The following is a 24,711-nucleotide window of genomic DNA, read 5'->3' as shown; positions in this document are numbered from 1 at the left end:
CATCTGTAAATTGGAGAGTAATAGTCTTCCCCATAGGGCTCCTATGGGGAGTAAATGACCCTTGTACAGAAAGCCCCTGGTTCAGAGGAAATGTTTCCTCAATTCCCATTACCTGTTATTCACCAAGCTCATGGTGCCAATAAATACGGCCAGACCAGTGCTAAGATGAAGGTGTATCTGGCTCCAGAGTTCACATCCTTCACCCTGACCTGGGTTGCTGGGAGACATCACTAGGATCCCGGAATTCGGTGGATCAGTTCAACATTCATCTACTCTAAATAGATGAAGCCTGGGGGGCTACCTGTAGGGGGTGCCTCCAGCTCTTCTGACCAGCTTGCTAAATCCCACACCCAACACAAAGCTGGTGTGACTGGGGAGAGGGAGAGAAAGTGCCCCCAGACTGTAGAGCCTTCTCTTCCCCAGCATGGAACTCTGGCCCAATATCAGGAAGGATGGATGCGGCTCTAATTATAAAGCTTCTCCAGAACTCCTCTAGGACTAGAGGGCAAACCAGACAGCTGGTGAGCCTTGGCAAGCTCGAAGAAGCTCCTCCTAGCTCCTTGATCTGCCTTGGCCCAGCTGAGAGGTTTCTGTGAGAGCCTCTGCTGCGTGACTTTGCAGGAGACTCAGTGGGGCACTTCTTTTTAAGTCGACCTTTTTTTTTTTTTTCCTTGCTGCACTGAGAAGTAGGATCTTAGTTCCCTGGTACAGCATGTGGGATCTTAGTTCTCCAACCAGGGATCGAACCTGGGCCCCCTGCATTGGAAGCACAGAGTCTTAACCACTGGACCACCAGGGAATTCCCTCAGTGGGTCATTTTGATCCCTACGGAAGTTTCTACAGCCTGGGGACTTGTGGCAGTCATGGAAAGGAAGGGCGACCGTGGGTGTGTGGCTTCGTGGGTATGGAGACACACACGTCTGAGTTCATATCATAGAGCCCCCCCTGTCGAGCGAGGTAACTCTGGGCAAGCTGCTCTCCCTCTCTAAGCCTCAATTTTCCCATCTGCAAAATAGGATTGATAACAGTAGGAACTCACAGGGCCACTGGGAGGATTAAATAAGAATATGTATATAATACATTTAGAACAGTATTTACTGATGCATAGTTAGCCTGTGATCAGTGGTAACTACTATTGACTGGGAACCAAGAAAAATTTAGAATGGGATCAGGTCATCATCTAGTTCAAAGGCTCTAGGACCATGTTAGCTTTAAGGAATAAAAAGGGGTGGCTGGCTGGCACCAGGCCTCTCATTTCAATGTTCTGAGCGTGCTCGGGTTTCCTTGCCCTGTGAATATTTTCACTATACTTGAGCATGATTGGAGAGTACCGGGGGCTTGGGTCAGGCAGCCCTGCAGGTGACTGAGCAGTGCTCCTGGCAATGAGATCAGTGTACTTCTCTGGTGCTGGGGCTGCAGGCCTGGCATCCAAACGGCAGCTAGACTTTCAGCTTCTTAGAGCAGGAGCTTGAAACTTTTCCAGGCTATGGGTTCCAAATAGGTTGGCCATGAGCCAAAGGTGGCCCCCAGCTGTGTTTAATTTATCCCATGCAGTGCTTAATGGGATTCCTGAATCAGTTGCCTCTGTTTCAAAATGGCCATATTTTGCATAAAAATAAAAAGAGTTGTGGGTTTTGGGGAAGCTGGGTAATCTGGTGGCTTAGGACCCACATTCTGTGATGGTAGCTTTTGGCTGGAGCTGAGGCTGGCAGGGCAGAGCAAGTTCTCTTTCATTTGCCCAGGTCCACCTGTCCTCACTGCATTCCACCTGCATCAGGCCTGTATATTCTCTACTGGGGGTAGTGGGGAGCCATCGAAGGTCCTGGAGGAGGGGAGTGTCTCATTCAAAGTACAGCTTTAGAGGTTGGAAGTCTTAGCTCCAGTATTGACTCTGCTGATCCTGGACAAATCACTCATCTCCTTCGGCCCTCAATGTACTGTTTTTAAAGTAGACATGAAAATAACAACCTCTTTCCATAGGGCATGGTGAGGACCCAGCATCACGATGAGGCAGTGATTTCAAAAATACAAATGAAAGTTCCATGAAGTCAGAGCCTCTGCCTGTCCTGTGGCCTGCTGTCACGCAGGACAAAACCAAGTGTTTAGCAACCAGTAGGCCATCAATATGTGCAGAGTGAAAGAATGAATGCCAAGCCCACAAGAGGTACTCAGTGCATACACAGTGAACCAATGAGTGAATGAATGAATGATACATTTCAGTACCTCTAGTGCGGAGCGCACAGTCAGTGTTCAATACCTGTGTATTGAATGAATGAATAGTACATTATCAGTATCTCTAAGGGTCTGGCATACAGGCATTCAATACCTGCTTATTGTGAAGTGAGTAACTGAATGAGCAAAGTAATGAATGCATAATGTCTATGCATTCTATTTCCAGAGCCTGGTATACAGAGGTTGCTTAATAAAGAGGGAAGGAAGGAAGGGAATGAAGGAGGGAAGGAAGGGGGGAGGGGTAGCAATCTAAAAGGCAGAACAGATGTTGGGCAGAGCGACAGGTGCAGTTAATGAGAACCCAGAGGACGTTTCTGCAGAGGCCCTGAGCGGTGCTTGGATGGGGCTTGCTGGCAGCGCTCACGCCTTTGCAACGCTGTGACAGTCCCTCCAAGTGGCTGCTGAGTCCTCGTTCTCTGGGCAGCTGGAAAGCGCTGGCATCAGCGGGCAAATGCAGGGCCAGCTGCACTCTGCTGTGACCTGACAGGACCGGTCGGCCTGCATGTCTTTGCTGCCTGGCAGGAGGGCATCCGGTGACCTCACCAGGGCGGCACGGCTGCCAGGCAGCCCCCTCGAGGGAGGCGTAGCTCCCATGTGTCAGTCTGGGCGCCCTCCTCTCTCCCCACTCTTCTTCTCCTGCTTTGTTTTCCTTCTGTTCCTTTATTTTCTCTGCCGGTGAAAGTCAACTCTTTTTGACCCCATGGATATACAGTCCATGGAATTCTCCAGGCCAGAATACTGGAATGGGTAGCCTTTCCCTTCTCCAGGGGATCTTCCTGACCCAGGAATTGAACCAGGGTCTCCTGCATTGCAGGTGGATTCTTTACCAGCTGAGCTATAAGGGAAGCCCATAATTTGGGTTCTCTGCCACTAATGATGTCTTATTTCTGATTCAAGACTTCTCAGGTTCCAAGGAAGAAGGTCCCTAGTGAGGGGACATATGTTTACCTATAGCTGACTCATGTTGATATTTGGCAGAAACCAAAAAAAATTCTGTAAAGCAATTATCCTTCAATTAAAGAATAAATTAAAAAAAAAAAACAACAGTCCCTAGTAAGTTAGGTCAAGTTAGAAGAAAGGAACTAAGTCTATGGCAGGTACCAGTATCCATCTTCTTGTTGTTTCATTGCGTAGCCCTGGGTTTAGAAAGGGGAGCAGAAACGTTGCTTTTTTATTTATTATTATTTATTGCAATAGATGCAGATCTTCCTAGACTTTAATCATTCCTGCCCCACCTATTCTCTTATGTACTTAATATCTTTCTTTATATCAACATTAAAAAATCCGTAAATGCATGTTTTTTGAAAACAAAACTTGATTTAGAGTCTTAAATGGGAAATCAATAGCAATTGCCCTAAGTAAGAAATACCTGCAAAAATAAATAGAAGGAAAACAATGTTATAAAATTCTAGATGGTATGGTTGCCTCATTGCTCTCTCTGTTAAAGAGTAAGATTAGCAGATGTTTAAAAAGATGTTAAAGATGGTTACCAGGGTGGATGGATGGGGGGAAGGGATACTTAGAGAGTTTGGGATGGACGTGTACACACTGCTATATTTAAAATGGATAAGCAACAAAGTCCTACTGTATAGCACAAGGAACTCTGCTCAATGTTATGTGGCAGAATGGATGGGAGGGGAGTTTAGGGGAGAATGGATACATGTATATGTGTGGCTGAGTCCCTTTGCTGTCCACCTGAAATTATTACAACATTGTAAATCAGCTATACTCCAATATAAAATAAATTTTTTATAAAAAGGTGTTAAGACAGACCAGCATCCCATGGATACTTCCTTTTAAGCATGATCAGAAGAGTGAGGGTTAAAATGAAAAGTTAATCACATTCTTGCAAAGTGGTGCAAAGTCATTTAAAACATTCTCTCTACCACCTAAAACCGTTTTCCCAAAGACTGAGGTCATGTGTGGTAGACTTCCAAATTCCCTCTCTAGTCTCTTTTAATTCATTTTCATTTTAAAGCTAAAATTAGAATGTCTCACACTTTCTCCCTGAAGCAAGGGTTGAGGGGTGGGGGTGTGCAGAGAGGGCGGCAGACAGAAGGGTGAACTCAGTCCTGCAGATCTAGGAAGGGTGCTGCGAAGGGCAGGCTGCCCAGACCTCATGTGGCAGGTCTACTATTCATGTTATATTTGCATTCTACTCCAGAACACTTTTGGTGTTGGTTGTATTATAAAAAATGCTATTTTCAATTACATTCACCCTTAATTTTTTTTCTCCATCTCTAAGCGTAATTAACACTCCAGGAATATATGCCAGGTTTGTCCTGTAGTTTTGTGTTCCTAGGTGATTCTCAACCCCATCAAATACAACATCTTTTTTTTTTTTTTCCCCAACCGTGCCGTGTGGCTTATAGGATCTTAGCTTTGAGATCAGGGGTCAAAAACCCAGCCCACAGCAGAGAAAGTGTGAGGCCCTAACTGCTGAGCCACCAGGGAATTCCCTACAATGTCCCCTTTATAATAGAAAAAAATTAAAATTTTTAGTAGTGCCTCCAATAATCCAGAAATAATTTCAAAGATAAAATAGCCTAGTCGTTTATACAGTTTTTTCAATTTAATTAAATTGTCCTGGCTGTGCTGGGTCTTTGTTGCTGCCCGGGGTTTTCTCTAGTTGCAGCAAGCAGGGGCTGCTCTCTAATTTCGCTGCACAGGCTTTTTTTGTGGTGGCTTCTCTTGTTGCAGAGCGCGGGCTTTGGGGTGTTTGCTCTTCAGTAGTTGCGGCTGCGGGCTCAGTAGTTGCGGCTCCCAGGCTCTAGAGCACAGGCGCAATAGTTGTGGTGCCCGGAATTAATTGCTCCATGGCATGTGGGATCTTCCTGGATCAGGCGTCAAACCTGTGCCTCCTGCATTGGCAGGCGGATTCCTCACCATTGAGCCACCAGGGAATTCCCATTTACGCAGCTTTTAAAAAGAAGTCAGTTAAAATATCTTAACTAGGCCACAAGGGAGAACATTTTTTAAAGAAGTAATTAATAAATTTCCTTTCAATATGCAAATATTCACATACTACTCTGCCTCGATCCTGAAAGGAGTTCATATTCGCCCCAATTATAAATAAGTTTGGATTTAATGAAATCTTGATGCTTTTTCTTTATATATCTGACATTTCAAAATAAGATTCAGATCAGTCTATTCATAGATATACATAGAAGCCCATGAATGCAGACGGATGCTGTATTCACACTCAGCCACTCAAATATCACACATAGCATTTCCACTGGCAACATGGTTTTCTGAAAAGATAATTCTGTAAAATTCCAGATAAAACAAAGTGTATCTTACTTTGATTTATCTAGAAGTTGCTTTTCTGAAAAACTACCCTCAGGAATTTTTTTGGAAGGTGTGACCCACCTTCCAAAATCCTATTTATATGTAAACCAGAATGAAGGTCTAGGTGCAGATAGTCATAAACAGTTATCAACTGCATGGTTTAATATCTGGTGGGAAGTTCGATTCAAGCTTGTGTGAGGCAAGTCTTCATGTCTCATGTGCTGTGGGACATCTAGCATCTCTAGGACCTGTCTATTACTTAAAAAAAATTTTTTTGGCCGCACCACACAGCAGGTGAGATCTTAGTTCTCCGACCAGGAATTGAATCCCGTACCTCCTGAAGTGGAGGTACAGAGTCTTAACCACTCCACCACCAGAAAGTTCCTGGGACCTGTCTCTTAACTGCCAATCACTGGGACTGCTGAGAACACCCCACAGTTTTCCCACACTCCCCCTCAGAGTTGGCGCCACCACCCAGAGAACACCTAGCATCCCTTGGCTGTGTGGATTACCCTTTACCGCGATCCTACGGTGACCTTGAACACCACCTTGAACAGGGGCGTGTGACCTGGAGACGCTGAGAAGCCCTGTGACTGGGTGTCTTCCTTCTCCGCAGGGACTGAAGATCAGCGTGCTCTGGACTCTGTACTACGGCATCCTCAGCGCGTTTGCGCCCGTGTACAGCTGGATCCTGGTGCTCCGGGGCCTGGTGGGCTTCGGGATCGGAGGGGTCCCCCAGTCGTAAGTAAAGACCCAGCTCTGGCCACCCAGCCAGGCAGCCAGGAGGCTATGTTCATGGGCTCGGAGGGAGGCAAAGATGGTACATACACTAGGGCTCCTGCTACCCGGGGACTCTGACGGAGCCAGAGAAGAGTGTCATTGTCAGTATTGTAATGATTAACAACAGCAAAAGCAACACGATAGCTGGAAGATGTGGAATAATAATCAAAACAATAGATCTGGCATTGACGGGACATTTCTCTTGGACACGGCGCAGCAGCCCCAGAAGATGTGCAGGGGTATTGAATTAGTGCAATTCCCATTTTACAGCTGAGAAAACAGACTCAGCGGGGGAAGTCATTTGCCCAAGTCACACAGGGTGCAGGTGGAACTAAGACCTGGAATCTGTCCGCCTGTAACACCCATGCTCTGAACTACCCTGCCTGCTCCCCTTTTACCTGTTTCTAACCTGACCACAAGGCAGGAAGTCAAAGTGAAGGTGAAAGTCGCTCAGTTGTGTCCGACTCTTTGTGACCCCATGGACTATACAGTCCCATGGAGTTCTCCAGGCCAGAGTACTGGAGTGGGTAGCCTTTCCCTTCTCCAGGAGATCTTCCCAATGCAGGGATTGAACCCATATCTCCCATATTGCAGGCAGATTCTTTACTGTCTGAGCCACAAGGGAAGCCCAAGAATACTGGAGTGGGTAGCCTATCCATTCTCCAGCGGATCTTCCCGACGCAGGAATGGAACCAGGGTCTCCTTCATTGCAGGCAGATTCTTTACCAACCGAACTATCAGGGAACGGGGTGGGGCTAATTATTTTGTAAGTTATGTGTTATTTTGTTGTTACAGTTATTAAGATACTGCGAATAGACAGGATTGTAGGAAGAAGTTACTGTTTCCTGGGAGACTGGGGAATTCTGAAGCAGAGATTGGCAGCTTGTGGCAGCCGGACCGAATCTGAACTGCCAACTGGATCTCTAAATAAAGTTTTATTGGAACACAGCCACACCATGCACTGACGTATTATCTACGCCTGTTTTGGTGCTTCAGCAACAGAGTTGAGTAATCTCAGTAGAAACTCTGTGGCCTGCAAACCTGAAGTATTTACTGTCCAGACCTTTGTCAAAAAAGTGTTGACCCCACTCTAAAGGGTGGTGATTAATAGCCAGTATTTAAAGGGGCAAATGCTGTTCTAAGCAGTTTGCCCAGACTGTCTCATTTAATCTCCCCAATTCCCCTCTGAGGTGGATTCTATTATTAATCCTATTTTACATATAAAGAAACTAAGGTTACAGAGAGGTGAGGTAACTTGCCCCAGATGACACAGTTACAAGAGGTAGGGTTGCAGTCGGAACCCACACCCTCCAACTCCAGAGCCTGGTTGCAGCCATTGCTTCCCACTGCCTGGCTATGAACAATTAAAAGGATTTAGAGAGACCCAAGGAGTTGGGGAATATGTAGATATCTCACAAGAAGGGGATTTTATGAAAAGAGGAAGCCATAGCTGAGTCTGAGGAAGGCTAATGGTCCAATTCAGTTAGCTTGTTAGGCTGAGAAACGTGAGAATCAAAAACTGAGATGGGCCTTGGAGACCAGGCGGCTTCTGTTTAGTCACTAATTCGTGTCCGATGCTTTGCGACCCCGTGAACTGTAGCACACCGGGCTCCTCTGTCCATGGGATTTCCCAGGCAAGAATATTGGAGTGGCTTCCCATTTCCTACTCCAGGGATTCTTCCCAACCCAGGGATCGACCCGCACCTCCAGCTTGGTAGGCAGATTCTTTACCACTGAGTTCTTTAGGAAGCCCTGATAGACTAGGGCAAGCTTATACAAGGTCTTGAATGTCAGGTCAAAGGGATTGTCTGCAGACAAGTGGGAAGCCACTGAAAGTGTTTGAGCAGAAGTACTTTAAAAGAATTAATCTGGCAGTGATGGGTTGAATAGTTTGGAAGTAAGGAATCCTGTTGCAATAATTTAGGAAAATTTTGCACAGAGACCAGAAAGTTTCTTTTTAGTTTTATTCATTCATTCAACCAAAATTTTTCCCCCTGTATCACGTAGCTTGTGGGATCTTGGTTCCCCTCCCAGGGATCAAACCCAAGTTCACAGCAGTGAAAGCCCAAGTGTTAACCACTGGACCACCAAGGAATCCCCTCAACCAGTATTTTCTTGAGCTCCTGTTGTGACACAGGCCAGTGCTAGGTACTGGGGGTACAGCAGTGAGCCAAACAGACATGGTCCCTGTCTCAGGCTGGCAACCTGGGAAACAGAAATCGAGATATGTGTGCAAGGGGCAACCGAGATCAACACCTGTAAAGGAGTCAGAAAAACAGGGCTGGGCAGAGGGAGACGCTAAGTTGCAATGTGATTGTAACAGCTGATGGGGGCCTCAGCTCATCCTGAGGGTTCAGAAGCTGGGATGACCCTTTAGATTGTTCCGTACTGAGAACGGGGGCTGGACCTTTGTCCCTTCACATCAGCCACCTTGGATGTGGGCTGCCCTCAAGGAGGGAGCATGACCTTGGGGGAAGTTAGCTACTTTGGGCCAAGGCAGCACCTGCAAGGGGCTCAACTCTGAGCTCTTAGCAGGCAACATTCCTGGTCGTTCCAGAGGGACCGTGTGCCTCAGCCCTGAAGGGGGAATCCAGGCGGTACATCCGTCACAGCCCCTCCCCTGGACCCTTCCCATGTGCTTGCGTACACGTGTGCTAGGTCACTTCAGTCATGCCTCTTTGCGACCCCATGGACTGCAGCCCGCCAGGCTCCCCTGTCCATGGGATTCTCCAGGCAAGAATACTGGAGTGGGTTGCCATGCCCTTCCCTCCAGGGGATCTTCCCAACTCAGTGGCTGAACCTGCTGCTCTTACATCTCCTGTATTGGCAGCTGGGTTCTTTACCACTAGCACCACCTGAGAAGCCCTTTCTCCCACTTAGAAGCTCTCAGTTCAGCTCAGCCCTTCCCTGGGTTACTCATCATCGACCCTCCAAGGCTGGGCAGAGTAGGTATTTGACATGGTCTCCTGGATCAGGGGTGAGCTTAAGAAACACTGGAACTTAAAGCAGAGGCCATTACGCCAAGCCTGTTAACCTGGGCTGGCAGGGGCTTGTGGCCAATCTATTCCACTTCTGGCCCAACTCCAGGAATTCCTGCTGTTGCAGCCACTGCCCCGTTCGTGAGCCATTCATTGACTTTGGGACCATTTTCCCCTTGTGGCCGGAAGGGATGAGCTCACAGAGAAACACGTGAAATTCCTCTCCCAGAGATGCTTGGGGAGACGGCAGCAGATCCAGCCTCACAACATCCTCGCCCCAGATTTTCTGTCCATAGGAGGGTAGGGAAAGGAACCGGGGCTTATGAACGTCCCCAGTGACTCTTGCTGAAGATGGTGCCATGAAAAGTGCTCTTCTTCCACATTCTTCCATGGAAGAAGTGTATCATCTTCCACATTTTCTGGAAGTAATACAAATGGTATAAGAAATAAATCCCGAATGATGCTGGAAAGCAGGAGAAAGGTGCTATCAGTGAAACAGAAATTCTCAGGAATCTGTGGAAGGTTGTAAGCTGATGAGATTCCAATGGCCGAGTCACTGGAGGAGAGAAAAAAACCACCTCCGGAAACTGCAAAGGGAAGAGATCTTCAGCCAGGGAGGACAGGACACCAAGGGAGTAAAATTAAGGGCACAGAGCAGCTGGGAGGGCCTTTACCCCCGTGCCGGATATCTTGACGGTTCTAGGTTTGCCTGTCTGCTCCCTCCCCCCACCCCCCAAATGTCATGCTTCCCCATTTAGCTATTCATTTATTTAATGCTGCAATAGCACTTCTGTTTATTGAGCTATTACTACATTCCAGACACATGACCATTCTAAACTTGCAAAACCTTAAGACATAGATATGATGACCTCCCTTCTCCAGGTAAGGAAACTGAGACTTTATAGCAGTAGCATGTGAAAAATCACATGGTTAGCAAAAGGAGGGCAAATAAAAACCACACACAAAATTACAGAAGAGGGACTTCCCTGGAGGTCCAGGGTTTAAGACTCTGCACTTCCACTGCAGGGGACACTGGTTCGATCCCTGGCTGGGGAGCTAAGATCCTGCATTACGTGTGGCGAGGTAAAAGAAAAAAGTTACAGAAGAAATATTTTAGCCATCCAGGAGACTCGCTTGGTTCCTGAGCACTTTCATGCCAGCTATTTACATAAAATAATCACGCCTTAATTATGCAAAGCTTTTATCTAGTTATAAAAATGGCTCTCCTAAGTTCATTATTTGGAAACATTTAGTTGAAAATATTTTTGTGTAATTAAATATAACTGAGTTTCCTTTCCTTTAAAAGGACTTTACCCAGTTGTACCACTTCACAAAATCAAGTGAAGAGGATTTTGCTATATTGTTTTTAAAAGTTCAACAATCAGAAATCCTTATAATATACTCTGTATTTAGTATAAATGCAAATTATATATATATATATATTTTTTTTAGAGAGTAAGTAACCATGAAGTTTTTTTTTTTTTGTCATTTGATCTTTTATTTTTTTTTCCCCAATTGTTTTTATTAGTTGGAGGCTAATTACTTTACAATATTGTAGTGGTTTTTGCCATACATTGACATAAATCAGCCATGGGTTTACATGTGTTCCCCATCCTGAACCCCCCTCCCACCTCCCTCCCCATCCCATCCCTCTGGGTCATCCCAGTGTACCAGCCCCAAGCACTTGTCTCATGCATCCAACCTGGACTGGCGATCTGTTTCACACTTGATAATATACATATTTCCATGCTGTTCTCTCAGATCATCCTACCCTCGCCTTCTCCCATAGAGTCCAAAAGTCTGTTCTGTACATCTGTGTCTCTTTTTCTGTCTTGCATATAGGGTTATCATTACCATCTTTCTAAATTCCATATATATGCTTTAGTATACTGTATTGGTGTTTATCTTTCTGGCTTACTTCACTCTGTATAATGGGCTGCAGTTTTATCCATCTCATTAGAACTGATTCAAATATATTCTTTTTAATGGCTGAGCAATAAATGCAAATTATATTATTACCTTTTTTTTTTAATTGAAGGTGGCTTAATCGTAAAGAACCCACTGGCCAACGTGGGAGATGTGGGTTTGATCCCTGGGTCTCAAAGATCTCAAAGATCCCCTGGATCTTTGAGAAGGAAATGGCAACCCAATATAGTATTCTTGCTTGGGAAATCCCATGGACAGAGGAGCCTGGCGGGCTACAGTCCATGGGGACGCAAAAGAGTCAGACATGACAGCCACTAAACAACAAAAACAACTGTTTAAGGATATAGCATAATGACTTCTATATCTTGCAAATGATTAACACAATATGTTTAGCTAACATCCGTCAATTCATTTAGAAATTATATTGTTGATAAGGAGCCCATCCTTCTGCCTTAATTTTTGCGTTTCTAACTCTTCTCCCTTTATTTCTTCTTTCTTTTCCTGCTTCCCCCAAAGAAGGTGTTCCCATGGGTCCTTGATGATAACAACAGTGACAGTAACATTGGTAATGATGCTGATAATAATAATAATGTGTGGAGTGCTTCCCTAGCGTGGGGCGCCATGCTAAGCCCTCTCTTCATGCTACCTCTCCTTGTCCATCGAACAACCCTGGTATCCCCATTTAACAGATAAGAAAACTGAGGCTCAGAGATCCTGAGGGATTTGCCTAAGGACAGATGGTTATTAAGTGGAATGTAGTTTCCTTTTGCTTTGTAACAAACTACTCCAACACGTATGGCGTAAAATGGCGATGGATTTAACCCATGATGCTGCGGTTTGGTCTATTGGTGGTTCTCATCTCTGCAGGACTTACCCTTGTGTCTTTTGTCAGCTGGTGAGTTGGCCGGGCACTGGCTAGGCTAGCATGGCCATAACTGACTCATCTCTGTTCCATAAACCTCTCCCCCGCCTTCCCCTTTGGTAACCGGAAGTTTCTTTTCTGTCTCTGGGTCTATTTCTGTTTCGTATTATGTAAGTTCACTTGTACCTTTTTTCTAGTTTCCACATATAAGCGATATCATACTGTATTTATCTTTCTCCCTCTGCCTTACTTCACTTAGTATGATAATCTCTAGGTCTGTTCATGTTGCTGCATATGACATTATCTCATTCTTCTCTGTGGCTGAGTCTTAGTCTATTGTATAAACGTACCACATCTTCTTTATCCAATTCTTTGTTGATGGACAGTTAGTTTGTTTCCATTTCTTAGCTACTGGAAACAGTGCTTCAGTCAACACTAAGGTGTGTGTGTCTTTCCGGAGTATGGTTTTCTCTGAATATATGCCCTGCAGTGGTATTACAGGATCATATGATAACTCTATTTTTAGTTTTTTAAGGAGTCTCCATAACGTTCTCCATAGTGGCTGTACCAATTTACATACCCACAAGAAGGAAGAGACTTTAATCCAAGCAAAAGAGTTAAATGTAACTTTATCATTACAAACAATACATTTTGGGGAAAATAATGAACGTTTACTCATTTAGGCCACTAAGCAGTTTATTTTACAACAAAAACTAAGTGGTAGGATAGTGGAATCCAGTAGTTATTTTAGGGTGTTCATTTTTTTGGTGGTATTGACTTTTAAAAGTTTTTGTTTTGCTTAATTTTTAAACAAGCTTAAGTGCTAATGAGTAGAAATAAATCTCAAAGACATGTCTATGTTCCAGGAAAGAGAAGCGATATTTCTAGCTAACACTAAATGAAAACTAGTGTCTAAATAAGAAAAGTTGAATGTGGGAAGATTTATTTTAATAGAAAGAAAAGAAAAGCAACATGGATTGTTCTCTTAGGGTTTGGTGTTGGGAGGCTGAAGAAAGAATTACTTGTTCACTTTCCATTTTCTTGCATAGGGCCATCCACTGAGCCTGAGAAGGAGGTGACTCAGTGTTTTAAATACTGATGTGCAGAGGAGAGGCAGTAAACAATACATTTTTGTTTTAGAAACTTTAGAAAAATGCACATAGGAACCCCAGATTAATAATCCCCTCTAATTGCTTGTGTCTGACTCTTTAAGACCCCAGGGACTGTAGCCCTCCAGGCTCCTCTGTCCATGGAATTTTCCAGGCAAAAATAGTTGCACATAGTAAGTAACTAAGTTCAGTCGCTCAGTTGTGTCCAACTCTTTGTAACCCCATGGACTGCAGCACACCAGGCTTCCCTGTCCATCATCAACTCCCAGAGCTTGCTCAAACTCATGTCCATCCAGTCGGTGATGCCATCCAACCATCTCATCCTCTGTCGTCCCCTTCTCCTCCTGCCTTCAATCTTTCCCAGCATCAGGGTCTTTTCCAATGAGTCAGTTCTTCGCATCAGGTGGCCAAAGCATTGGAGTTTCAGCTTCAGCATCAGTCCTTCCAATGAATATTCAGGACTGATTTCCTTTAGGATGGACTGGTTGGATCTCCTTGCAGTCCAAGGGACTCTCAAGAGTCTTTTCCAACACCACAGTTCAAAAGCATCAATTCTTTGGCACTCAGCTTTCTTTATAGTCCAACTCTCACATCCATACATGACTACTGGAAAAACCATAGCTTTGACTAGATGGACATTTGTCAGCATAGTAATGTCTCTGCTTTTTAATATGCTGTCTAGGTTGGTCATAGCTTTTCTTCTAAGGAGCACGCATCTTTTAATTTCATTGCTGCAGTCACCATCTGCAGTGATTTTGGAGCCCCAAAAAATAAAGTCTCTCACTGTTTCCATTGTTTCCCCATTTATTTGCCATGAAGTGATGGGACTAGATACCATGATCTTAGTTTTCTGAATGTTGAGTTTTAAGCCAACTTTTTCACTCTCCTCTTTCACTTTCATCAAGAGGCTATTTAGTTCTTAATTTTCTGCCATAAGGGTGGTGTCATCTGCATATCTGAGGTTACTGATATTTCTCCTGGCAATCTTGATTCCAGCTTGTGCTTCATCCACCCCGGCATTTCACATGATATACTCTATATATAAGTTAAATAAGCAGGGTGACAATATACAGTCTTGAAATACTCCTTTCCCAATTTGGAAAAGTCTGTTGTTCCAGTTCTAACTATTGCTCCTTGACCTGCATACAGATTTCTCAGGAGGCAGGTAAGGTGGTCTGGTATTCCCATCTCTTTAAGAATTTTCCAGTTTGTTGTGATCCCCACAGTCAAAGGCTTTGGCATAGTCAATAAAGCAGAAATAGATGTTTTTCTGGAACTCTCTTGCTTTCTTGATGATCCAATGAATGTTGGCAGTTTGATCTCTGGTTCCTCTGCCTTTTCTAAATCCAGCTTGAACTTCTGGAAGTTCATGGTTCAAATACCTGGCTTGGAGAATTTTGAGCATTACTTTGCTAGCGTGTGAGATGAGTACAATTGTGTGGTAGTTTGAACATTCTTTGGCATTGCCTTTCTTTGGGATTGGAGTGAAAACTGACCTTTTCCAGTCCTGTGGTCACTGCTGAGTTTTCCAAATTTGTTGGCATATTGAGTGCAGCACTTTCACAGCATCATCTTTTAGGACTTGAAATAGCTCAACTGAAATTCCATCACCTCCACTAGCTTTGTAGTGATGCTTCCTAAGGCCCACTTGACTTCGCATTCCAGGATGTCTGGCTCTAGGTGAGTGATCACACCATTGTGATTATCTGGGTCATGAAGATCTTTCTTGTATAGCTGTTCTGTGTATTTTTGCCACCTCTTCTTAATATCTTCTGCTTCTGTTAGGTCCATACCATTTCTGTCCTTTATTGTGCCCATCTTTGCATGAAATGTTCCCTTGGTATCTCTAATTTTCTTGAAGAGATCCCTAGTCTTTCCCATTCTATTGTTTTACTCTATTTCTCTGCATTAATCACTAAGGAAGGCTTTCTTATCTCTCCCTGCTATTCTTTGGAACTCTGCATTCAAATGGGTATATCTTTCCTTTTCTCCTTTGCTTTTTGCTTCTCTTCTTTTCTCAGCTATTTGTAAGGCCTCCTCAGACAGCCATTTTTCCTTTTTGCATTTCTTTTTCTTGGGGACGGTCTTGATCACTGCCTCTTGTACAGTGTCAGGAACATCCATCCATAGTTCTTCAGGCACTCTGTCTATCAGATCTAGTCCCTTGAATCTATTTGTCACTTCCAGTGTATAATCGTAAGGGATTTGATTTAGGTCATACCTGAATGGTCTAGTGATTTTCCCTCCTTTTTCAATTTAAGTCTGAATTTGGCAATAAGATGTTCATGATCTGAGCCACAGTCAGCTCCCGGTCTTGTTTTTGCTGACTGTATAGTGCTTCTCCATCTTTGGCTGCAAAGAATATAATCAATCTGACTTCAGTGTTGACCATCTGATGATGTCCATGTGTAGAGTCTTCTCTTGTGTTTTTGAAAGAGGGTGTTTGCTATGACCAGTACGTTCTCTTGGCAAAACTCTGTTAGCCTTTGCCCTGATTCATTTTGTACTCCAAGGCCGAATTTGCCTGTTACTCCAGGTATCTCTTGACTTCCTACCTTTGCATTCCAGTCCCCTATAATGAAAAGGACATCTTTTTGGGGTGTTAGTTCTAGGTCTTATAGGTCTTCATAGAACCGTTCAACTTCAGCTTCTTCAGCATTACTTGTTGGGGCATAGACTTGGATTACCGTGATATTGAATGGTTTGCCTTGGAAACGAACAGAGATCATTCTGTCATTTTTGAGATTGCATCCAAGTACTGCGTTTTGGACTCTTTTGTTGACTATGATGGCTACTCCATTTCTTCTAAGGGATTCTTGCCCACAGTAGTGGACATAATGGTCATCTGAGTTAAATTCACCCATCCCAGTCCATTTTAGATCACTGATTCCTCTTGCCATCTCAAGGTAAATTGACCACTTCCAATTTACCTTGATTCATGGGCCTAACATTCCAGGTTCCTATGCAATATTGTTCTTTACAGCATCGGAGTTTACTTCCATCACCAGTCACATCCTGCCTCACAAAAAAAATATACAAGACGCAGGCTGGCACCCGGGCAGATGGTTTATTATTTCCAGTAGAGGGCGCTGTGTATCTCTGCAGAAACACTACTTGTAATCACTGCGCTGGAAGCCTGCCTTTCCTGGCATCCTACTGAGTGTTTTAGCCACTCTTAAAGACAAATGAACTTTCCTGGTGGCTCAGACGGTAGAGTGTCTGCCTACAATGCGGGAGACCCGGGTTCAATCCCAGGGTTGGGAAGATCTCCTGGAGAAGGAAATGGCAACCCACTCCAGTATCCTTACCTGGAAAATCTCATGGACAGAGGAGCTGGTGGGCTGCAGTCAATGGGGTCACAAAGGGTCGGGCACCACTGAGTGACTAACACTTACTTATTTACTTACTTAAAGACAAATACCCCAGGTAGCTGCCCATCTGTTCTACCTTGAGACTTGCCTCAGAAGTTTCTTCAGATCTGTTGTCTAGAATCAGCTTGCTCACACATCTGACCTTGACACCGCTCTTTCCCCAAAGATCAAGCAGAAATGCCAGATGGAGATCCCAGGTCATTTCTCTCCAAGTGTGTGATCCAAATGGCAAATCTCTAATTGCCAAGTGCCAAAAATGCAATTACTTGCAGAGGGGATTTATTCACGTCTGTATCATTTGCTTCTTGGCGTTGCTAATTTCATTGCTTGTTCTTTGACTCTTTAATATGATTGTAATAATCCCCCTGCTTTGAATGAATCCCAAATTACTTTTTTTCACAATGAACTGCTATAAATAATGGCCAGATGCGGGGCACAGTTACAGGAAGAGATGTTCCTTGTGGCATAGGCTACAAAAACAAGAAATTGAAAACCATCTAAGTATTCATTGATAAGATTGCAGCTGTTAAAAAATAATCTGGTAGATCGATATAGATTATTATGGCAAGACTTCCAAACTGTCTTATCAGGAGCAGATCCTGACATAGGCACTCAGGAGCAAGGAGTTTCCTCTGAGAGACTGCAACACATTCTCCAGATTGTCCTGTTCAAGAGACAAGCGAACTGTCGTTTGTTGAGAGCTGCTCCAAGGAAGTTGAAATTCCTTGGCACTTCTGGTCTACCACACGGGTTGGCAAAGCAAGCTTTAGTGACCAGGGAAAGCCCTCAGGGAAGAGTTACAGGTGCTGGCAATTGCAAGTTGGACTGGCATAGCCAGAAGTGGTAAGAATGGGGCCATGTGTATGAATGGAACACTGGCCATACCCTGCATGTGTGGGAAGGAAGGAGAAGGGAAGGGAAGAAAAAAGACATCATGTTACTTAAATTTATTATTACTATTGTGCTCAGTCGTGTCTGACTTTGTTGCCCCATGGACTGTAGCCCACCAGGCTCCTCTGTCTATGGAATTTTCCAGGCAAGAATACTGAAGGGGGTAATCATTTTCTCCTCCAGGAGATCTTCCCGACCCAGGGATCAAACCCACGTCTCTGCCATCTCCTGCATTGGCAGGTGGATTCTTTACCACTAGTGCCCCCATGGAAAGCCCAATTACTACTATTGTTATGTAATTAATTCCGGTGTATAGACCTCACAGCCTACATTTCATACCCATGACTCATTTATTTTGCAGCTGGAAGTTTTTACCTCTTCATGTCCGTCACCTAGTTGCTGCTTTGTCCCTCCCCCACCCCACCCCCTGGCAACCACCTGTCTGATCTCTGTGTCTACGACTCTATTTCTGCTTGCTATGTTTGTTTATTTGTCCTGCTTTTGAGATTTCACATATAAGTTAAATCACACAGCATTTGTCTTTCTCTGCTGACTTACTTCTCTTAGTATAATACTCTCTAGGTTCATCGATGTTGTTGCAAATGACAAGATTTAATTCTTTTTTAATAGTTAATATTCTATTGTGTATGTATAAATGTGTGTATGTATGTAAGTATATATATTTATAGCCACATCTTCTTTATCCATTTGTCTGTTGTTGGACACAGGTTGCTTCTGAACCTTGGCTATTGCAAATAATGCTGCGATGCACATCGAGGTGCATGTATCTTTTTGAATCAGTGTTTTCATTTTCTTCAGATGAATACCCAGGAGTGGAATTTCTGGATCATATGATAGTTCTATTTTTAATTTTTGAGGCACCCCCATAATGTTTTCCATAGTGACTGCACTAATTTACACTCCCACCAACACTGCATGAGGGTTCTTTTCTCTCTGCATCCTCATCAATGCTTGTTATTTGTTGTCTTTTTGATAATGACCATTCTGACAGGTGTGAGGTGATAGCTCATGGTGGTTTTGATTTGCATTTCCCTGATGATTTGTGATGTCGAACATCTTTTCATGTGCCTGTTACCATCTGCTATGTCTTCTTTGGGAAAAGGTCTGTTCAGTTTTAAATTTATATGTTCATTTACATAGAGAAGGGGCTGGAAGGTTGCAAAGCAAACAGCTATTAGTCATGGCTTTGGGGCAGGGGAATGGAAGCAGGGGTAAGGAGGAAGAGGAAGATTCTTCAGATACTTTGTATTCTTGCATATTGCTAGATTATTTACAATGAGAATGCATTCGTGTACCACTTATATGCCTAAAATAAAAAGGTTGCATGCTCTAAGTTCATTATAGCATGTCCAAACAAATCCTTGACGTCTAAGGATTAGCTTTGTCCTCAGAATATACTATAGCACATTTTTTCATGGTTAGTAACTTAACTTTAATTTGGTGGAGAAAAATGTAAACACACTTCTTATTTCAGTATTATTAATTTTTTAAAAATAATACAGAAATATCATTTGGAGAATATTAATAAAATTTCAAAGTCATTGGTGATAATCACTGTCATCTTTTACAATGCCGGCAATTGGTCTCCATTCTCAGAGCTGAGTTAATGAAATTCCTAATGGTTTGTGTTGAGAGAGGTACTTGTAGGAATATAAATTGGAACAACATTTTTGGGAACCACTCCAGTATTCTTGCCTGGAAAATCCCACGGACTTAGGATCCTGGTAGACTACAGTCCATGGGGTCACAAAGAGTCGGACACGACTGAGCAACTTCGCTTCACTTCACTTCACTTTTGGTGATATTTATCAAAAGCCTTAAAATATGCATACCCTTTGACTCAAATTCTACTATAAGAATCCATCCTAAGGAAAACACATGCAAACAAAGATTTAAGATGAAAGATGCTTGTTGAAGTATTGTTTATAATTGTGAAACCATCTAAATAGGGAAGTGAATGAAGGGGTGCATAATATAGACAGACCTGGATTAAAAGTATGGCTCTTCTACTTGCTAATTTACTAGTTATGTGACCCTGCTCGAATAACAACTTATCTGACTGGTTTCCCTGGTAGCTCAGTTGGTAAAGAATCCGCCTGCAATGCAGGAGACCTGGGTTCGATTCCTGGGTCGGGAAGATCCACTGGAGAAGGGATAGGCTACCCACTTCAGTATTCTTGGGCTTCCCTAGTGGCTCAGCTGGTAAAGAATCTCCCCACAGTGCAGGAGACCTGGCTTTGATCACTGGATTGGGGAGATCCCCTGGAGGATGCAACAGCTACCCACTCCAGTATTCTGGCCTAGAGAATTCCAAGGATTATACAGTCGCAAAGAGTCTTGACTCACTTGATGCAGATACAAAGATGAAAATAGGAGTTAAAGATACACACACACACACACACACACACACAATGGGAATTATAATTATCTACCCTGTTAATTTTCCATGTTTGTCATTTATTGAGTGAGATAATTCATGTAGATCATGTAGATCATCTCCGAAAACGTTTGGCACATAGTAGGTCCTCAGTGAAAGGTAGCTATTATTAAGAAAAATATGGCCCATGAATATGGTGGAATATATGTGTGTAAGAGGATAAATAGCATGGAAATACTATTAAAATAGCACAGAAATACTATTTATATATTCGATAAAAACAGGGCACAGAGAGTTTTTTTTTTTTTTTTTTTTTTTGGCCATGTGGCATGCAGGATCTTAGTCCCCTCACCAGGAATCGAACCCATGCCCCTGGCAGTGGAAGCATGGAGTCTAACCTTCTGGACCGCTAAAGAAGTGCTGGGTTCAGTATTCTTGAATATGTTCTTAGCTAGGGTTTCAGTGAGATGGCAAGATCAAAGAGAGAGAGAGAACACCAAAACGGGGAGAGACTTAAAGTAAGACTAAATGACGTTGACTTTTTTCTTTGGCTGAAAAAATCCAGAAAACCATAGCAATCTTCCCACTCAGCCCTGACATTAACTCCCTTTCTCTCTTTCGCTTTCCCAGGGTTACACTGTATGCTGAGTTCCTTCCCATGAAAGCCAGAGCTAAGTGTATTTTGCTGATTGAGGTAAGGAGGATGGTCTGGGAGTCTGAAGAATACTCAGTCTCTGAGCAGCACATTCCCTGTGTCTTGAGCCACAGGACAAAGAAAGTGGAGTTTAAGAAAAATACAATATGCAAGGGTTAAAATGAATCAGTTATGTTGATTTCAACATGGTGGTTTTGCAATATGGATAAATTCCTCCAACAACAAGCAAAATCAATCCACCATCGCTGAAAAAAAAAAAAGAAACACAAAACTGGTGGCAGGCAGGTAGAAAGTCCGTCTTGAACTAGAAATGACTTTTATCTGAGAGTTGGTTTTGAATAGTGTAGCTTGAGTGGACCAAACTCCTGCCGTTCACCTGTCGTCATTCATTACCTCTGTTTGTGTCCAGACTCACTCGTGTCATATGTGAGGTCCCCATCCACGGCCACCTCTGTGGCCAATAGGCTGCCTTAAAACTCTCCTGGACCAGTCAGTCCCTCTCAAGCCCTCCCTCTGCCAGGGTCCTATGCCCCATTTTCCAACTACGATCTGGAAGCCCTCAGGACAAATTTGCAACTGCCTAACGGCCCTCCTCCATGCAGTAGAAATATTATTCATCTGTCCCTGCTGGACACACAGTCAGAATCCTCCCTGATCACCATGATCACATGGCAGTAATTTTTTTTCACATGACAGTATTGATCACATTGACCCCACTGCCCAACCGTCCTGACTGTGTCTACTCCATGACCAATCAGGGGTGGTGGTCAGCTGGTCCACACTGGTACGGATGAACCAGATTAAATATTGAAATGCATCTGCTGCTGATTCTGAACCCTGAGGGCCTTCATTGCCTGCTCCCTGTCCTTTCTGAGGACCTTCAGTTGAAGGGTGCAGCCAGCCCACGCCCACCCTGGTGAAATAAACACCCCGGTCTGTCTTTCCTCTCATCTCCTATGGGGTTCCCCATTGGCTGCACCCAATGTAAAGCCAGAGGACAAGGAGTCTGTGGATGAGGTCCATACAAAGAGCAAGGTGGAAAAGCATGGAGTGACTCTGAGAAGCAGACAGAAGATGTTCAGCCCCACAGGGGAGAGGCAGTTCTGATAAAGGAGACCGGGGCACTCTTGGGCAAGGAAGGTGAATGTCAGTAGGCAAAAACCAATGTGTCCACTGCTCTGCTGACCTCACACAATATTGATCGTATTGATCTCCGTAACCAGAGCTGCCACAGTGCACACTCCAGTGGGTGCCGTGCAAATATTATCCAGTGTGAGCGGCACCCTCAGGAGTTGGACAACGTGGAGGCCCTGGCCCACCCATATGGACCGCAGGAAAAGGGACGGCCATTCTTACTTTCCTGACCTCAAGGATCCTCTTACCCACGTGGATAACCTTGTCTGCAGTGGTCCTGGAATTGCACTCTGTGTTGACCAAAGCCGCACCGTGACTGACCCTCATTCTCCCCTGACAGGTGTTCTGGGCCATCGGGACCGTGTTCGAGGTCGTCCTGGCTGTGTTTGTGATGCCCAGCCTGGGCTGGCGCTGGCTGCTCATCCTCTCAGCTGTCCCCCTCCTCCTCTTTGCGGTCCTGTGTTTTGTAGGTATCCTTCAAGAGACCTCAGCCTTTGCTATTAGTCTCTTGCCATTCACTATATTTTGGTGGGGAGGGTGTGGAGGAGGGCGCCAAAGCCACGTGGTGGCCTTAAGATTATTCCTTTCAATCTGGAAATGAGACAAAGGGACAGGGCCAGGGGTAGGCCCAGTATAGGGTGTCAGGTTTCCTCCAGACTCTGCTGAGATGTCCTTGAGGGAGATATCAAGGGGGTGGGAGATATCTTGCCTCATCCCCCCGTGATAGAATCTTAAATATTTGGCTTCAAACATGGCTGGATGCTTCTGTAACAAGCAAAGCCTATATATTCGTAACTTAACATGATAGGAGTTTATTTCTCATTCACAGAACAGTCCAGAATGGGTGCTTCTGTTTGACAGGTGTGATTCTGGGCAATCGTCTGTTATTGTTGTTTAGTCACCAAGTCGTATCCAACTCTTTGCAACCCCATGGACTGTAACCCACCAGGCTCCTCCATCCGTGGGATTTTCTGGGCAAAAATACTGGAGTGGGTTGCCCTTTCCTTCTCCAAGGGCTCTTCCTGACCCAGAGATCAAACCCATGTCTCCTGCACTGGCAGGTGGATTCTTTACTGCTGAGCCACCAGGAAAGCCCTTGCAATCTTCTACACATAGACTGAAGAAGGGCATCACTTGGCCAGGAATATTCTGCTTACACGCCATTGGTGAAAGCATGTCACATGGCCTTGTCTAGGTGCAAGAGGTGCTGGGAAATGTAGTTTCTGGCTGGGTAGCCATATCTGAAGATAACTCTATTCTATGGAAAGGGAAGCATGAATTTTAATCTCTGCTACATTCTCATTTTACTGATGGGGAAACTGAGGCCCAGAGAGGTTGATTGACTTGTCAAAAGGCACACAACAAATAAGCAACAGAAACCACTTGAACCAGATCTTCTGACTCCAAGTCTCATACTCTCTTATTTCACAGACCACTCTTACTTTGTTTTATGGAGATACCTTTATCTAGTCACGTGAGGTTGGGACTCTATTAGGCCTAAAGGTATTTCTGGTTTCCTTCTGTCTCTTAGATTGAGTTTGCAAGATGATGCTAAACACAGATGAGGTGTAGTTTCTTGAGAGATAGAGAGATGATGATGATGGTGTTGAGAGAGGTGAAACTTTTTCTTTTCTGGCAGCAGTCTTAATTCAGCCGTCACCTGGAACTCAGAAGCACCAAATTATAGTCATAGCAACAACCACAATGGCAGCTACATCAACCATTCCCAGCACTGTGCTGAGCACTTAGGATAATCCCATCTAATCATCTCAACAATCCTAAAAGGGAGGATCTATTATTATCCCCATCTGATGGATGAGGAAATGGAGGCACAGAGAGGTCAAGTTACTGCTCAAGGTCACAAAGCCATTATTATCAATGGCAGTGCCGGGACTTGAAGCCAGGCTTCTGGCCCCAGAGCCTTTGGCCTTTAGGACTTCACACACAGATGAGAGTGTATGGCTGGGACCAAGGGTTCTGTTCCGCCGTAACTGGCCACATCTCGGTCTCCTGTCCCCATAGTGGCTGCCGGAGAGTGCAAGGTATGATGTGCTGTCCGGGAACCAGGAGAAGGCCATCGCCACCTTAAAGAGGATAGCCACGGAAAACGGAGCTCCCATGCCTCTGGGGAAACTCATCATTTCCAGACAGGTCAGTGCCAGGTGGACAGACTGCGAGTGTTGCCGCATGAGCTGGGGAGCTTGTGTACGTGAGAGGGTGGGGGTGCAGTGGGCAAGGCCCGCAAGCGGAATTTGGCAGCTTCAATCTGTGTATTTTCATTGCCAAGTCTTACAAGTGCCACCTGGAGCCTTTAGCCAGTGACTAGAGAAATGTTGTATAATGTCCCCTTATGGGGGGACTACTCTTGCTTCAATTTTATCTTTGAGCACCCAGGAAGTCTGATGAGCAGATGTGGTTGCTCAACAATAATCCCACATTAGGAAGTGCCATGATAGACTTATATCCAGGGCACTGCACCACGCCTGTGTAGACATCCTTAATGGATGGTGCATCATCGCTCCCCACGGCAACACCGTCAGGGACTCCTCTGCAGTACAAACAGATGAGCAGCTACCGTGGGTGCAAGGGGGGAAAGGAGCCAGATTTAAAGGCTGCAATCCCTGCCCTCAAGAATCAACCCTGCAGCTTATAAAAACATCACAAATACCGTTAAACAAACGACAGAGCTTACAAGAAAATTATTTTTAAAAATAAAATTACATTTCTATATTGGGTGAAAAGAACTGAATGGAATTTCACCAGCTCAAGAGGAAGTATTAGGCTGGGTCTGACACATGGAAGCCAAGGACATACCCCAGATTTGCTTTGGGAAGCACAGGGGTGGGGCAGGGGGGCCTCCCAAAGAGCCTGGGGGCAGGAGGCTCATTTAGTTGCCTTTGGGGAGGGACTGCGTTCTCCCCGCTCCCTTCTGTGTGAAGATGCTCTGGATGGAGAAAGTATACAGTGATTTCCAATGTGTGCTGCAAAGCGAAAGTGACAAGGCTGGATGCTCCAGTGGTGGGCTTCTCTTTGGAAAGGAGCTGCTGCCGCCGGGGCCTCCCTGTGTTCTGGGGTACCCGGCAGCGA

The 24,711-nt window shown here is 44.5% G+C and overlaps 1 protein-coding gene and 1 non-coding gene across 2 annotated transcripts in view; one reads left to right on the top strand and one right to left on the bottom strand.

Annotated features, from left to right (window-relative positions):
* Window positions 1–24,711, top strand: part of LOC122693756 (SV2 related protein) — a 70,767-nt gene that overhangs the window by 29,979 nt on the left and 16,077 nt on the right. Inside the window, exons 6-9 of the mRNA XM_043901544.1 lie at window positions 6,137–6,261; window positions 20,466–20,529; window positions 21,965–22,090; window positions 23,647–23,775. Of these exons, the coding sequence (XP_043757479.1) occupies window positions 6,137–6,261; window positions 20,466–20,529; window positions 21,965–22,090; window positions 23,647–23,775 (444 nt within the window). The remainder of the gene's footprint in view (window positions 1–6,136; window positions 6,262–20,465; window positions 20,530–21,964; window positions 22,091–23,646; window positions 23,776–24,711) is intronic.
* On the bottom strand, window positions 727–799 carry TRNAG-UCC. The gene has a single exon. It is a non-coding gene; the product is annotated as a tRNA-Gly (tRNA).

This window comes from Cervus elaphus, chromosome 5, assembly GCF_910594005.1.
Source record: "Cervus elaphus chromosome 5, mCerEla1.1, whole genome shotgun sequence".
In the NCBI taxonomy this organism is placed as follows: Eukaryota; Metazoa; Chordata; class Mammalia; order Artiodactyla; family Cervidae; genus Cervus; species Cervus elaphus.
The sequence above is the reverse complement of the archived record's forward strand: the minus strand, read 5'-3'. Positions and strand labels throughout refer to the sequence as shown.